At 45.4% G+C, this 17,126-nt stretch overlaps 1 protein-coding gene across 5 annotated transcripts in view; it reads right to left on the reverse strand.

The window, feature by feature from the left end:
* The window catches only part of NDST1 (N-deacetylase and N-sulfotransferase 1), a 61,915-nt gene that overhangs the window by 12,310 nt on the left and 32,479 nt on the right, over positions 1-17,126 (reverse strand). For all 5 annotated transcript variants that reach the window (XM_027841915.1, XM_027841916.1, XM_027841918.1 and 2 more), the window contains 9 exons: positions 16,691-16,778; positions 11,685-11,839; positions 9,543-9,728; positions 8,972-9,100; positions 6,701-6,883; positions 5,811-5,907; positions 4,392-4,515; positions 3,377-3,551; positions 2,875-3,045 (listed from right to left, as the gene is read on the reverse strand). In XM_027841915.1, the coding sequence (XP_027697716.1) occupies positions 2,875-3,045; positions 3,377-3,551; positions 4,392-4,515; positions 5,811-5,907; positions 6,701-6,883; positions 8,972-9,100; positions 9,543-9,728; positions 11,685-11,839; positions 16,691-16,778 (1,308 nt within the window). The remainder of the gene's footprint in view (positions 1-2,874; positions 3,046-3,376; positions 3,552-4,391; positions 4,516-5,810; positions 5,908-6,700; positions 6,884-8,971; positions 9,101-9,542; positions 9,729-11,684; positions 11,840-16,690; positions 16,779-17,126) is intronic.

Raw genomic sequence — 17,126 nt, forward strand, 5'->3', positions numbered from 1 at the left:
CCAAACACTTGACACTTACTAGCTGTCTGACTCTGGGCAAGTCACTTAACCCCAACTGCCTTTAAAAAAAAAAAAAAGAAAAAGAAATATGCTTTACATGACTTCATATGAAAATGGGTATCACATTTCTTGCCTTCTCAGTTGGTTAGAGGAGAGGATGGAAAGAGGGAGAGAATTTGAAACTGAAAATAATTTTTTTTATTTTTAAAAAACAAAAAAACTAGGGCCCTTCCCAACTTCCCAGAGGAAGGAGACCAAGACAAGAGAGGATATATCTGGAATCATGTAATGCAGCATTAGCTGAAGGAACTGAGAATAAATGTCTGGTGGAAGAGAAGACCTAAAAGGTATACAAAAGCTGACTTCAAAAATCTGGAGGGCTGTCATGTAAAAAAAAGGATTAAGTTACATTTTGCTTAGCTCCAAAGGGGCAAGACTTGACAACTTGGAAAAAAATTTCAGAAATTCTGTAGAGGTCATTGGTTCGTATCAAATGAGGCAGGGAGGTGGCACAGCGGATAGAGCGCTAAACCTGGAGTCAGGAAGACCCGAGTCCAAATTCAGCCTCAGATACTAGCTGTGGGACCCTGGACAAGTCATTTAACTTCTTTGCCTCAGTTTCCTCAGCTGTAAAACAGGGATAATAATATCTACCTCCAAGGGTTGTTATAAGGATCAAATGACAACAGGGTTTTAAGTAAACCTTTGTAAATCTTAAAATGCTACATAAAAGCTAGCTATTATTATTGAGAGCTGGAAGGGACTTCAGAAGTTATTGGGTCCAACCCCTTCATTTTATAGATGAAGAAACTGAGGTTAAGTGACTTGCCCAGGGTCACACACAAAAGCTATAGTATGTGAATCAGGATTTGAACCCAGGTCTTCCTGATTCCAAGTCTAAGAACGTTATCGACTAGGCCATACTGGTGATTCCAGCTAAGGCACCAAGTGGATCAGAGGCCCACTGAGACTGAACGGTTCTCTAGTTCTTGGCCACTGAGGAACGCGGAGATGGCCGTGCATCCTGCAGGAAGTTTTAGGAAAGCAGACACAGGCGAATTCATACCTGAGCTTGGTCAGGATAAGAAGCCTTTTTCAGCCAGGCACGCAGCCCCTTAGAGAGGAACAACCGGGGCGGGGCTCACAGGGAGCTGCTAGTTTCCTGCACGTTATCTGTACGGCTATGAAACACCGGAGGGAGCTGATGCTTCAGCAAGGGAGCAGAGACACCCCCAGGAGCTGGCTAACCACCCTCTTTGAGGGAAAATACACCAATATAAATGAAGATGTTGGCACGAGTGCATTGTAGGGACGGGACACAGGGGTTGAGGGAAACAAAAGTAGAAAAATCAAGGCAATACAGGAAGGGGACAAGCATTTATTAAGTACCTACTATGTGCTAGGCACTGTGTTAAGCACTTTACAAATATTACATCATTTGATCCTCACAACAACCCTGGGAGGTGGTGCTGTTATTATCCCTATTTTATGGTAGAAGACTGCAATGAAGTGACCTGCCCAGGGTCACACAGCTAAGGAGTGTCTGAGGCTGGATGTGAATTCAGGTCTTCATGACTCCAGGCCCAGCACTCTATCCACTGTGCTAACTGGCTCTCTTTATAGGAGAAAGAAACAGGTATTTCAAAAAGAGGCAAAGGCTCAGTAGAGCTGGCCAAATTGGCAGAATAGTGAAGCTTACCTTTCCTCCCACCTCCCCTGTGAACTACTCTGTGCCTCCCAGTGTCTCCCTATGTCCCATTCTACAAAGTTCTGGTTCCTAATGATGTCAGCTGACAACTAAGGGCAAAGGCTTAGGAAGTGATTCCTCCTAGGTATACACTTCAGAGCAACTGGGTCATGGTGGGCTTTCTGATGCTAGGCTATCAATCAACCAACCAATAAACATTTATTAAGTGACTATCTATGTACTAGGCACTGGGATACAAAAGTCAGGATCTACCCTCAAGGAGCTTACGGGGGAGGGGTAGGGTGGGGAAGCGGACAGCATGCAAACAAATATCAAACAAAGCAAGCTATACACAGGATACATAAAGAAAAAATAAAATTAAAAGAGGGAAGGCACTGAAATTAAGTGGAGCTGGGGAAGGCTTCCCACAGAAGGTGGGATTTTAGTTGGGACTTATAGGAAGGCACTGAATTGAGTCTGTGTGGAGGAGGTAACATGCTTAGACCTGCATTTCAGGTAAATCACTTTAGTGGGTGAATGTAGGATGGACTGGAGAGAGGAGAAACTTCAGGCAGGTAGACACACCAGCAGCTTATTGCCATGATCCAGGAGTGAGGTGAAACCTGTACTAGAGTGGTAGCAGTGTCAGAGGAGAGAAGAGGATGTATTCAAAAGAGGATGCAGAGGTGAAATCAGCAGGTCTTAACAACAACATGGCTTAGAGGGGGCAGGGCATTAAGAAAAAGGAGTCCAAGATGACTCCCAGGTTGTGGGCCTGAGGGACTGGGGGAATGGTGATGCCCTCCCTCTACAGTAATAAGGAAGGGGGAGGGTTTAGAGGAAAAGATAGAGTTCTGTTTTGGATATACTGAGTTTAAGATGTCTATTAGAAATGTCAAAGGGGTGGGGGGAAGGTGCATAATAATGCTCAGGTGCCTCCAAAATCAGCCACCCTTCCACTGTCCAAAGACAACCAATCTGCCTATGATCTGAGGTTCCCCTTTCAGTAAGAAATCAAAAGGCCTTCAAGATCCAAAGGCATAAATCTCCATTGGTGGAGACATGGTGATACATGAAGGGGAAATATTTGGGGACTGTGTCCTGATATTCATATTTGAATCACCTCACTTATGTAAAAACTAACCCTGATTCCCACACTGTGCCAGAGGGACCTACGGGGTGGGTACCTGGTTGGCATGGTAAGCGCTAAGCCAGTGTTCAATGTGGGTGGCATACCAGCCAGGAACAAGGCAGCGATTCTGAAGTGCCCGCAGCTTTGGGGAGGCATTAGGCCCTGCCGTGATCACTTCATGGAAGGTGTACTTCAGGGCAACTGGGTCATCATGGGCTCTCTGATGCTGGTGGGTAGCAAGAGACTCAGATTAGCAATGCCCACTCTTCCTACCCAGGACCTGGAACACCCCCCACCAGCTGTGACAAAAACAAAGCCAACCACTACTTCCTCCTGGTGAGAGATCCCATTCTAATCAAGAGGCACAGAGGGTGAAGAGGAGGCAGGAAGTCTTCCTTCCTACTCTTTATAAACCCTAGGCGGAAAGCAGCCTCGAGAAATAACATTGCTCCCCACTATACAAAATAACTCAAAAAAGAAGCAGCGGCCAAACCCTCAGAGAAGTGCCTTCCCATCACCCTTCCCAAGGAGTTGGCAACCCCTGGTGCATGGCTCACCTGATACCAAGAATAGGCTCGGTCGGCCGGGTCTATGAGGATGGTGAGGATTTTGGCTTTGGGCAACAACGCCGCTGCCCGCTGCGGGGCCACCTCAGAGTCAAAGTAGTTGGCGCTTTTCTCAAAGTAGAAGTCAGAGGTGGTGTTGGAGGGGATAGGGAAGAACTCCATGTACCTGTTCAGGGCCCAGAGAGAGAGACGCAAGCCGGACAGGAAGAATAAGAGCACAACCAGAAGAACTGGGTCCCAATGGCAGCACCATGAGGGCCGGAGGTTGGCTCTAGGGTTTTCCTGAGAATGAGAGCTGGGAGACATTTTCTCTTCCAGAGATGAGCTGAGAGCTTGATGGGAATTTCACCATCTCCGCTTCCCAATCCATTCCTTTTGAGGGAAGGCTGGAGTGGTGGGATTGTAAGAATTTTATATGGTCAAGGTATCCCACCTCTGGCCTGGGGCAAGGAAGTCAGAACTCAGGGGAGGATCCCCACCTCTGGCCTGGAGGCAGTTCAGAGACAGGCCAAGTAGGAAATGATTAAGAAGTTAAGAAACTTCATTGGATAAGACCTGGCTGGGCCACATCAAAGACCTGAAGTCAGCTCTCAGCTGTGTCACTGACTGTTTACTCTGACTTCTCTTGCCATGGAGGTTCCCATTACTCTCCTCACATGATGGTCCTAGGGATACTAACCAAATAAAATACTTGAGAGGCCTCAGAAATAAGTACTCGGGGAAAGAATATTTTTGCTCAATTACTACACTGGCCCAAGAATGCATTTCAGACATCACTGCTTCTCTTGCTATTATGGTTTCAGCCCTTAAGACCCAGGTATTACCACCTCGGCCTCTGGGGGATAGGGCCCCGTCTCTGTGCAGCTTGCCTGAACTCTGCCCCCTTTTTGTCTATAACAGGAACCCCATCAGTGCGTAAACAGCTTCCAGATGCTTCCTGATACCACCTCAGAGCTTCCGATCTGACATCCCAAGCTGGCCAACAAGGATGGAAAGCCCCACTCACCAGTCTATGCCTTTGTGGTAGTTTTGACCATTGAAAAACTGGATCTCCTCAAAGGTCTCTGGGCTTGGGTAATTACTGCTCAGGTCAGGGTGCATTCCCAGGAATAGATAAAGGGCTGTGGTGCCTGCAGGATAGAGGAGACGGGGTAGTCCTTGGACCTCCGCAGTAGCATACAGAAGGGAGGACACCATACTAGGGAGAAGACTAGGTGTTAAGGGACCAATGTTCTTGTTCCCACTCTGCCATTAACTAGCAGTATGATCTGGACCAAATCACATCTCTCTAGATCTCAGTTTCCTCATACTAGATCATGGGTCTCTTATTTTTTTTTTTTTGTATCATGGCTTTGGACCCCAGGTTAAGTACCCCTAAATGCCTAAATGCTCTCTAGTTTCTTACTACATGTCTATATGCTCATTCTCATGGCTACACACAGAGGTCTGGCTCTAGGGAATCACGTTGAAGTGAAAGTTCCCAGAATTTGAGAAGAAACAGTACATTGAGAACACCTCTAGGCAGTCAGTCACTTAAGAGGGCACCAAGGACTCCCAAAGGTTTCTTCCCAGAGCAAAGCTCCTCCCTTTTACACCAAGATACCCCTGGGGGATAAGAAGGAGACTTCCCAGCAATCATCCAGTCTCAAAAATCTTCAGTGGTTCCAGCTGTGTCCCAAGTAAAGCTCAAGCGTCTCCCCTTGGTGTTTAAGGGTCTCTGCAATCTGGCACACTATATTTTCCCAGTCTTATTTCACATGATTGCCTTCCATAAACTCTACAGCCCAGAGAAAACGTCCCCTGAACAAGCCAAGTGATTTCCTGCTTTGGTGGCGAGACTCGCACAGTGCCCTCGATCTGTAGGACTTTGCATCTCCCTCTTTGCCTTTTAAGGCTACAAGGACTGGGGATTTGAGCAAACTTCAAAGGTGTATCAATCGGCAGAGTGCATTTTTTTTTTTAACCCATAAGGAAAATGAGAGGTAGGATGATGGAAATTTTTATTTCAAGTAAAATATTTTTGTCTCAATAAACACGTCTGATTGGTTCTTTTACGACTTTCTCCAGAATGCCTTTCCTGATCCTTCTGCTGGGTAAAAACCTTCTTCCTTGGGTCTCCCATAGCACATTGTACTTGTCTGATGCACCTGTCATGTAATATTGCATGTTGTAGTTGTCTGCATTTGTCTTTTTCCCCTCTGAGATGGTAATCCCAATGACGGCAGGCACCCTCTCTCCCAGTGCTTAGCTGAGTGCTCGGTACACAGTGGCTTGAATTGTTACTCAGGTTGGGCAGTGCATGTAGATTCAGTCAACAAACTGTGATTCAGAGAAGTCCTATAGCCTCTCATGACTGTCCCAGGTACACAGGGAGCATCATGGAAGCCAAGCCATTAAGGCTTCAGGGGCACAGAGAGATGCATACCTGTTTTTTGGGGTCCAATGATTAAGAGTTTGGGGAACCGGTCACACGTTTTCTCCTTTGACCAGATGTCTTTGTGCCGCTTGTCTTCACAAGGATCCTTAAAAGCAAGGGGACAAACATGATGGAGTGGGGCAAACTATGTCTTTTGTTCCACCTACACCAAGGGTTTGTAACTATGCCAATGGTAATTTTTCATCTTTTTGGGTATCACGGACCCCTTTGGGAGTCTGATGAAGTCCATCTAGCCCTTCTCAAGTAATGCTTTTAAATGCATAAAATACATAAGCTTGTAATAGAAACCAATTACATTGAAAGTTTTACATTATATAAAATATATGACTTTCAAAATAATGAATATATTATGTATACATATATACATATATGTATTCTGATGAAACCTATGTGCCCCTTCACAGAATAATGCTTTTGAATGCATAAAATAAATAAGATTATAATGGAAATCAATTAAAATAGAAAGCTACATAAAATTAATATATTACTATATAGTTTAACACACATACACATCTATTTTTTAAGTTCACAGACCCCAGTTTAAGAACTTCTGCTCTATACCTTAAGCTGCTAGTCTGTTCCATTCCTATCATATCTGATTGGTATCAGTGAACTTTTCCCCTCCCTTCACCCCCAGTACCCAACTGTCAGTACCGAGAGCCTGACACTATCTGACTTAACTTGGAATCTTGCACAAAACCCAGCACACTGATGTTTAAAAGTGCTCATTCAGTGACTGTATCTTCTGGCTTTGGCAGTGGGTAAATAAGCCTGGAGCTGGAGATTTCCAACACCAATGGGAGTCGGGGAATGGGGGATGCCCCCTGTCCTGTCCTGTAACTCTCCCATCCTGGGACCCTGAGCCCCACTCCCCCTACCTGCCACAGTGGGTCCTTCTCCTCAGAAAAGATCTGAAAGTACTGTTGAGCCAGCTGGACTGGTGGTAGCGTCTGCAGCTTCAGGTTGGTCCAGGAGTGAAGGAAGCGCACCAAATGTTTGAAGGTATACAATCCCAGACGATCATTTCCATAGTTGGACAGGTGAGTCATGAAGATGCTGATCTAAGTGAAGGCAGCGAAGGAAGGCTGAGCAAACATCTCTCAGCAAGAGGGGCAGGAACTCCCACCACTCCCAACTCAGCTCAAAGTGTGCCAAAGACAAACAATTCACGAGCTGGTTGACAGCGGCGGGAGTCATTTCCCCTCTAATTATAAAATCAGGGTACTGGACTAGATAAGCATTTCCCAAACTATGAAGGGCACCTTGGAGCCAGGCATGGTGGCTCACCCCATAATCCCTGCTACCCAAAAGGCTGAGGCCGATGGTTCTCTTGAGCTGGGGAATTCTGAGGCGTACTGGATGAGGCATCCTTATCAGATGTTCTCATTCAAGCCAGCACTGATGTGGTAGGCCCCTGCAAGAAGGCTGCCAAGAGGCTGACTAAGGAGGAACAAACCAGGCCACGCTGGAAAACAAGCAGGTCTAAGCTCCCATGCCAATCAGAGTGTGATTGTGTCCTGCAGTATAGGGAGGTCCAATTTTTAAAAATTAAAAATAAAAATAACTACTCTTGGGCTTCAAATATATTTATGAAATTCTTAAGTGCTGACCAGGGAAGGGCTGGTAAAAGGAGATATTCCTGGTATGAGGGGAAGAAGGGAGCAGTCAACCAAATTTGGGGGCAAAATAAAGCAACAATTTTTAACATTAAAAAATTTGCCACTTGCAATACTTTGGTATTAAATAATTTCATATTTAATGTTTTACAAGGGGAAATAGTAAAAGTAATGGCAATGATCTCTAATATCCATTCCAACTCTGATGTTCTAGGTTCTGATGTCACTAATAACTTTGAAATTCTATACTCTTGGGGCAGCTAGGTGGCGCAATTAGGGTTAGGGTTAGGGATAGAACATTGGCTCTGGAGTCAGGAGGACCTGAATTCAAATCCAGCCTCAGACATATAACATTCACTAGCTGTGTGACTCTAGGCAAGTCACTTAACCCCAATTGCCTCACAAAAGAAAAAAAAAAAGAAAGAAAGAAATTCTATACTCTTAAGTTTCCCCTATAGCTCTGAAAGTCTATAACTAAAGAACATGGTGCCTCAAAAGAGCCCTAGACATGCTGCCATTGAGTTATACCTTTTACTAATCAGTCAATAAGCACTTATTAAATGACTACTGTGTGCCAGGCACTATAGCAGAAAAGACAAAGCTAATCCCATGAGTAAGACTGCTGGGCAAGAATTACAAAACTATTCCTTCAACCAAAAAATATATGTATAGCTCACATATTTTATATACACACAAATATACATACATATATACACACGCTATGCATACACACATGTATATGCTTATATACATACATATCCGAATCACATACACCCATACTCACATGCATATATGTATAAGTATGTATACAATACACACATGCATTTACATGTGTGTACAATTATACATGCATAAATATATATAATGTGTATGAGTACACACACACACACACACACACTACAGTGAGGGAAGAGAGGAATCCAAGACAGTACGTTTCAACCAAATGTTGAAATGAGTGAAACAGACAGCTGGACAAATTAAATGGGAAGAGGGATCAGCGTGGGATCAGTGTGTGTATATATATGTGTGTGTGCCTGAGCACATATGTTACACACATAAGTTACAGTGTTTCCTAAGGCACGGCTTGAGAGGTACAGTGAATAGAGCCAGCCTTGGCACCTGCAGGTCAAAGTTCCGCCTCTGACACATCCCAGCTGGGCAGCCCTGAGCAAATTCCTTAGCCTCTCAGTGCCCCAGGCAGCTCTCTAAGACTAAGTTACAAAGGAATTGCTGCAGCTCTGCCCTGGGAGAGTGAGATCATAAATTGGGAATTTCCTAGAGTAAACCTATGAAATCTCAGTTCTGGTTGTTTGTTTTTTTAAGGCAAGTATTACTATTATCTATAGTATTTTATATGTTAGGGATGAGGAAATTAGGGACCAGAGAAGTTAACTGGCTAGCCCACCCATTTCTAATACATAGCACCATGTCCATCCTACACGGAAGCCCACAGGGCCCACTTTGCCTTGGCCACAGACACAACCGCGGCTGTCAAGGACCCCGTCATGCTGCAGGAAGGAGGCTGGTACTCACAGGATTGAGCAGCACAGTGAGGAAGAGCTCTCCCCCATTGATGATTTTGTCCAGTTCGCTGGAGCCTCCAGGGTACTCATTGTAGAATATAGTATGGGTGAAGAGACCACAAGTCTGCCGGGGGAGGACCTAGGTGGGAAAAGGGAGGGGAAGAAAAGCTTTTGGCACCTTGTTAGCAAGGGCACAAAAACACCAAGTCTCCAGACTGGGCCACAGAGTACAATCTGTGGTGGAGGGTTTTCCTATAAGCCCATCAAAGCAACCACTTTCCCAATGGGAGTGGACCAAGAATGGGCCTTCTACTGAACTGACTGGGGCATCTCGGCTGGCAGTGCCCAGGGACAAGGTGGCAGAAGCAGCGGATGCCCAGCATAATCCTCTCCAGGGAAGGTCCCCAAGTAGTCAGGACAACCCGGCTCATTACCACTGACAGCTTAGGATAACAGGGAAGAACAAAGCAAAGATGCTGCTGACTCTAGACACATCACCTATCAAAGAGTCCCACCTGCCTCCCTGTGAGGGTCTGACCCCTCCAGCAGCAGAAGGAAGCAGGCAATCCTCATTAACCTACCATGATCCCATTGTGGATGAAGCCACGGCGGTAACGGGCAGGCTTCAGGTGGGGATACTCCTCTGTGCTGGTCACCTGGATGTCCCACACCTGCTTCCAGGCCTCATAAAGCTGCATGTGGACAGGATACACGCCAGAATGGTGGGGAGCCACAGCGTAGCCCATATCGGTAGGGATCCCGTGCTCCTAAAAACAGAAACAGTTCAAGGGAGGACAGTGAGCATATGTCATTGGGAAGGTCCTCTCCCTGAAGGCCTGTTTCCCCCTTTACTGAGGAGCTGACTGAGGCTCTTAGTAGTTACATACCAAGCACAGTGAGGTGACAGGTTTATCCCCCAAATTAAGGAGATAGAACATAGACATAAGCTCACAGAACTAGAGCTAGAAGTAACCTCAAAAGTCATCTAGTCTTTATTTCATAGATGAGGAAACTGAGGTTCAGGGAAGTTAAGTGCCCTGCACAAGGCCACACAGGTAGTAAACATCAGAAGCAGGATTTGAACCCAGGCCCTCTGTCTCTAGAACCAAAGGTCTTTCCAATGTATCTCTCTCTGCCTCTCCTAAGGAATGTTTCTGAGTTGGGGCGAAGTCTTTCCTCAGGTCCTGGAAAACTGGTTTAGCTTAAGGTCTGAAGCAGACATAGCTTCCGGGGTCAAACCCCAGGTCCTGCCTCATATCCAGATTGAGCTCAGCTCCTAATCTCAGGAACCTTATACCAGTCTCATACGAGGCCTCAAGTGCCCTTTCACATCTGCTCCTTCAATCACTTCCTACCAAAAGGTTCCAGTCAAACCCCAGATCAAAGTTCTGATTGTGGCCCTCCAAATTCTTCAAATGGCCACATCACGGTCCTCTCCTCCACTCTGTCCCAACTCAGGGACATCCCATCCAGAGAGCTATCCTTGATATTCTATTTTCCAACCCATCAGTACCCTCCCTAACCCACCTGACTCTATTATGATGCCATTTAAAATATTCTATGTGTCCCATCAGTGATGACTAGCTGAATACCAAACCTCTCTTATTTTTATATTTATTTTTACACACATACACACACACACACACACACACACACACACAGAGCTTAGCCGAGACTAATTGTGGGGTTCACTGTCCATACCCCTGCCCCAGGCTGTGGAGAGGTCCAGATTGCAGACCTTCTGCCATCCTTATTCTCTCCAGCCCAGAGCCTGTTTGTGCTTCTAGGGAACCCCATTCCTGGAGTTCTAAACCACTATTGTCTCCCCTCCTTGTCCAACACTAATCTCAAATAGCTTCCAAAGGAGACTGGAAAGGTTTCTGGCTGCAGCATTCAGCAATAGTGCAAACCCAGGGGATTACTTTAAATTGGTCATCTAAAACTGGAAGCAGGGATAACAGAAGAGCCTGTTTCAATGGATGGCTAATGAGGCAGAAGAGCAAGGGGCCTAAGCAGGGGAGGGGGAGGGACAGCACAATTACCAATCCTTTGCCACCTCTGCCCAGGCTCCCTTGGGCCTGACACTACCAGCCCTCAAGGCTCTCAGTCCAACCAGATATGTATGTGGATCTCTGGACATACAAAGTGACTCAGATCCTGCCACTTAAGTGTGTGGTCAGTGTGGGGCAGACACACAACATGAAAAATTAAAATGCCGCCCCCCCCCCCCGCCCCTCCTCCCCCTCTAGTTACACATAAACCAATAGCAGGAATAATGAAATTCTTTTAGATATTTTGCATATAAACAGTTGTAACTATATTTAATTTGTCTGAACAATCTATTAAGTCTAAAACAAATCTATTTTCTCTACTTTCTCCCTCCCATGAAAATAAAAAGATCAAATTTTGCCCCTTTTCCAAGCTCTACCTCTCCCAGAAGTACCCTGATCCCACATTCTTCTCTCCTTCTATGGAACTCATCCTGCTATCTATTCATTCACCTTAATATCTGCTCACATACTGTCTTGGACTCATCTCCACTGTTAAATGAGTATGCATCTTCCCTCTTCAGCTAAACTTATGAGCAGAGGCTGCATCTCTTTCCTTTGTCTCACCCAGCAAGGCTGAGTATGTGCTCTGAATGGAGTATTTAAGGAGTAGGGTAAGGGCTGGGGCGGGGAGGGCCAGGACACACCCCAACCCAGAGAAGGGGTCTTACTCACGACAGCGAACTTCTTGTTGAGGGCCATCTGCTCAGCCAGTACAGACTGGTTGTGGAAAAGGTGGGGCTGCATGTGACTCCACATGTGTGGAAACCACCAGAACTCCTTCACATAGGACAAGAGCAGGTCGTCACCGTCATCCTCAGCATCTGTACCTGGTGATGTCATGTCATGTCATGTCATGCCCTAGCCAGATTGGCCATGGGGGGAGTATGTGAGACCAACAAAAGCCCAGGAAAGTCAGCCTTAAGATCAAGTTCACAACATGGGAACTGTAGACCATGGACCAAAGTGGGATAGAGAGAAAGGGACAGAGTTGCAAAACCCCATAAATAAGGGAAAAGACTAAATAATATATAGCATGCTATGTGTATTACTATTTTTCAAATAAATAAAGATACAAATTTTAAAAGAGAATTTTTTTTTAAAGGCAGAATCATACCTTTAGAGCTGGAAAGGATCTCACGAGGCTCAAACATGGCCTCAGATATTTACTAGTCAAGTAACCCCTAGGCAAGTAAATCACTTAACCTGTTTGCCTCAGTTTCCTCATCTGTAAAATGGCGATAATAATAGTACCTACCTCCCAGGTTGTTGTAAGGATTAAGCAAGAGAATATCTGTAAAGTGCTTAGCGCAGTGCCTGGCAAGTAGGCACTATATAAATATTAGTTATTATTATTACTACTATATTAGGGAATTGCTCAAGGTCATACAAGTAGCAAATATCAGAGGTAGGATTTGAACCCAGGTCCTCTGACTCCAAAGCAAATATTCTTTCCATTGTACCATGCTGCCTCCTATGTCTCTGCTATTAGAGGTGAAGGATTATCTGAATAACAGAGCTTATGGAACAGAATCTATTTTTAATTACCCATACTAATTCTAAGGGTAGGGAGAAGCTGGAGACGATCCCAAAGCAAAGATAACCCCCAAATCATCCCTATTTGGTTTGGGAATATAGTCTAAGATTCCTTCCCCCTGACAAATTTGCCTTTCTCGTTAGGTTCTATCTGCCCTTGAAATTTCAAAATAGGATTGTCTACCTTCCCTGCCCCTCCCCAACACGAACACATGTAAACACTCCAACTGAGAGCAGGGGATCAGGAAAAACTCCTGACACCTGCTGGAAAAGCAGGGGCCTGGTGTGGGCTGGGGTGCCCAGGAGGGCTGATGCCAAGGTAACAGCACCAGCACCTACTGGCCTAGCTGAGGCACAGATCAATCACCTCTGGTCAGTGCACACAGACAGACAACAGGCACACCAAATGTGAACCACTAACCCCTTCTTCTTGAGATTAAAAATAGGTGAAGAGCAACATCTTTCCCCACCACCTGATTATGGCAAGACTGCCGGAGCAACAGATATACCAAGGGAAGTGGGTTTGCTTTAAGGACCAAAAGAACTAGCTTATCCCCAAGGGACCCACTGTCAAGTCAACTGGGTACTGGGTGGAGTGGGAGAGCACTGTAAGCCAACAGTGAGACATCTCAGGAGGTACTAAAAGAGCCATTGCGTATATTTCACAAGATAAGGGGGAGATCCATCAATCAATCATTGCACTGCTCTTTGCTTTTGATCAAACTACAACTGGAGCGTTGGATTCAGATGCAGGCATCCTATGCTAACACCGACAGCCTGACGTTTATCCAGGAAGCGGACTCACATGGATAGAGGGTTGGAAAAGACATCATCAAAGGAATGGACAGGGATGTTTGGCTGGGAAAACAGGAGACGTGGGGGAGGGAGGAAGATAAGGTCACTACTGCCAAATATCCAAAGGGTTCTCTCCTCTTAGAGGGATTTGATTTTTGAATTTGAATTTTGAATTTTTTAATTACCCCCAGAGGGCAGAACTAGGAATAACATGTGAGAGTTAGAGGGCAGCAGATTTACAGAATCACAGAATTTCAGAGTTGGAAGGGACCTCTCCAACCATCCAATGGAACCCTGACCCATGATGAATCCCCACCACACCATACTAGACCAGCATCTGCCTGAAGACCTCCAAGGACAGAAAGCCCCCTCCCCTCGTGAAGTAGCTCATTCTGCTTCTGGATGGCTCTAATTGTTAGGAGGTTTTCTCCTCTCTTCCAGCTTCTATTTGTCGCTTTACAACTTCCACCCACTGCTCCTGGTTCCAACCTCTGGGATCAAAGGGAACAATTCTAATCCCTATCTTCTACGTGAGGGAGCCCCTCAGATATCTGAAGGCAGCCTTTGAGTCCTGGTTGCCCTTCTCTGTACATTCTCTAACTCAATATAAGAGAAGACTTTCTTAACAATTAGAGCCATCCAACAATGATGCCAAAAGGCTGCCTTGTGAGAAAGTGAGTGAAGTGCCCATAGTTGGAAGTATTCTTGCATAAGCTAGATGACCCTAAAATGATGTTAAAGAGGATATTCCTAAAAAATGAATATTAAAAATTATTTTTACATGTAATTGGGAAAAAATGTAACTTTAAAAAAAGTGGATATTCCTACACTGGAAAGAAGGCTGGATTAAAATGACGAAGGGTCTCTCTGTATCCTATTAGTCTATGACTCTAAGATTCCGTAATTTTATAATAGTCTATCCCCCCTCTTATGTCTCACTCTATCCCTTCAGAAAACCCAATGTCGGACCTCTTCTTCCTCTCCCTCATCCCCAAGTTACTCAATTTCTCCCTCACAGTTCAGGAGGATGCTCATGGCTCTTACAACTGACGCCTACACTGACACTTTCCTTGGGAAGAGAGTGATACCTGTCATCTCTCAAGGCCACCCTTCTCCCTGTGCCTTTCTGTATTCTGTGGCCCAGCATGCATCAGCATCATGTCCTGGAAGAGGCTCCTACACCCAACTTCCCTAGCAAGGTGAGTCCAGTCACCTCTCAGGGGTCTGTTCTAAGCATTACAACTGTCTCCCCTCTAACATCTAACTGGGTCCCAAACGCCAGAGGAGGTCAGCAAAGTAGGCACTGATGAGGTCAAATACATGGCACAGGAACACGTCTAGATATGTGCCGCAGCTCACATGTCAGTGATTATTTCATTACCTGTGTCTCTTGCCAAGTAATCCACAATCAACCTAAAAAGGCAACTCCTACTCAAATAACTGCTGTTGGGGGATCCAGTTCTGTGATTTAATCAGTATAGGAAATTATCTCTACCAACAAAGAGCGGCAGCTGTTTTACAACTTACAGTCAAAAGTTGACATGAGGACTAGGAAGTCAAGTGATCTGTCCTGAGTCTCTTTAAAACCTATTTATCCAAGGTCAGACTTGAACCCAGGTCTGTCTGACTCCAGGGCTTGCCTCTTTTTCTTTTTTAATTTCATTATTTTTAATATTTTATTTTTTCCCAATTATATATAAAAAACTTTTGACATTCATTTTTTTAAATTTTGAGTTCCAAATTCTCTCCCTCCCTCCCCTCTCCCCGAGAAGGTAACAAGCAATTTGATACAGGTTATACACGTGCAATCATCCTGCCCTCTTTTTCTACTACATTTTTTATTCTGGTCCAGATCTCAGATTTCATTCATGTAGGAAATCCCCCCTGAGAAAATGCTCTCTGCCAAAGCAGATCAGCACCTTTTCTGCACCTCAGAGCCTCAGAGCTGCCCAGGGTACTGAGAGTTCAACGATACCGCAGGTCACACAGTCAGTGCGTGTCAGCGGCAGGACTTCATCCAAGTCGTCCCGATTCCCTCTATCCTTTCACTAATAGTCTCATTGACTAAAACCCTTCACAAAGTTTCTGTCCTCCTCCTTAGCTGCTTTCCACCTAACAGATGTCAGTCCCGAGGATAGAAAGGGAGGTTTATCCCCACCTCCAAATCCTTCTTCGGTTGAGGGTTGGGAATGGGGGGGGCGGGGGGAATGAGAAACAATAGATACAGAACACTGTATATAACATCAGGGTTTTTTGCTCTATTGTTTAGTTTTGTGGGATATTTTTTCCCTTTCTTATTCATTATTATTATACCCATATTACTTATTATTTAGTATTACTCTTTATTATAGGGGGGAGGACACAGTGGGAAATCTAGGTATTATAGAAAGATATCAACACAAATCTTTTTGTTTGTTGGAAGTGAGATTTAAAGTGACCTAAGAAGCAGTTCCTCCTAACATGCACACACGCCCACTGGCAAGCAGTTAACAAGACCAGTGCTTCCTCAATCTAAGCAAACACAGTAATTACCATCCAAAGACATCCAAAAGGGAGACAACAGCCCAGGGAAAGCCAAGCCACAAAACTGTACCTTTCTGCAGCCCACATGGCTTGCTGCGTAAAAGCTTGAATGTACAGATCCTTGGAAAGGAAAATCAGGTCCCCGTTTGCTCCCCCCAACAACCGTGAGTAAGCCAGCAGGGCTTCTAACAGGACTCTTGTAGGCCAGAAGCATAAAAAGTCTCTCAATGGAGAATTCCAGATCAGGAGCTTACAATGCTGGAGCTGGGAGGGACCTTAAAAACCACCTGCCTTGAGTCTAATACCTTTATTTCAGAGATGGGGAAACTGAGGCCTAGGGAAGGGAAGTGAATTGCACAAGGTCACACACCATGAGTGAGGGACAGAATCAGGACGAGAATCCACTTGGGCTCTTGGTCAAGTACTCCTGCTCCTCCATCTCAGAGTTCCCACCTGATGAAAATCCACAGGGAGCCTCAATCTCTGTCTCAAGTCCAGAACCACTCTAAAAGGCTGTGTCATCCACATTGGGACCCGCTCGATAGCAATGGGGGCATTGAGAAGCCCACGACTTCCAGGGCTCACAGAATGCAGATTCACGGGGCGGGACATGAGCTCAGCTCAAGAATGAAGCATAAGGCATTGACCTGAGCAGATCTTAGGCCAGTACGGGGATATCCTCCTACCACGCTGAGCTGAAATTAGTGTGGGGGATATAAAGTGCTGGACATGTCTACACCCTACTTCCAACCACTCAGGGACAGTAGGCTAAAGGTACAGGTGAGGGAGGTTCTCATGGGTCAGGTCATTCTAGCATACTTACTTACCTGTGTGGAAGAATTTCCCTGAGTACCCCAGGTTGAAGGTGAAGTTTGGGATGTGTGTGCGCAGTTCATTCTGAGTGTCAAAAAGGGCCTAGGACATAGAAAAGAAGGAAAGGATGAGAGAGTAACTCCTGCCCCCTCACCCAGCTGCTCAATGGTTTCACTCCCACCACCCACTCTTGGTTACAGGCACTCTGTCTCAGACTCTATTACTCCTTCCGTTTTCCAAAGGTGGAGAAAAATGAGGACCCCAAGAGAGAATGGACAATGCACAGAAAGTCAGTAATAGGACCTAGTGTGAAAACCAATTCTCCTAACCCAGCCCCCACTGAGTGATAGCTGCAGGAGGAGTCACAACTTGCATTTGTCACCAGAGGGAAGGGGCTTCAGGCTTGGCAGGAAGGAAGAAGGTAAAACAACTGGGTGTACTTCCTAACAA

Source organism: Vombatus ursinus, unplaced genomic scaffold (genome assembly GCF_900497805.2).
Source record: "Vombatus ursinus unplaced genomic scaffold, bare-nosed wombat genome assembly UNPS02014863.1, whole genome shotgun sequence".
Taxonomy (NCBI): domain Eukaryota; kingdom Metazoa; phylum Chordata; class Mammalia; order Diprotodontia; family Vombatidae; genus Vombatus; species Vombatus ursinus.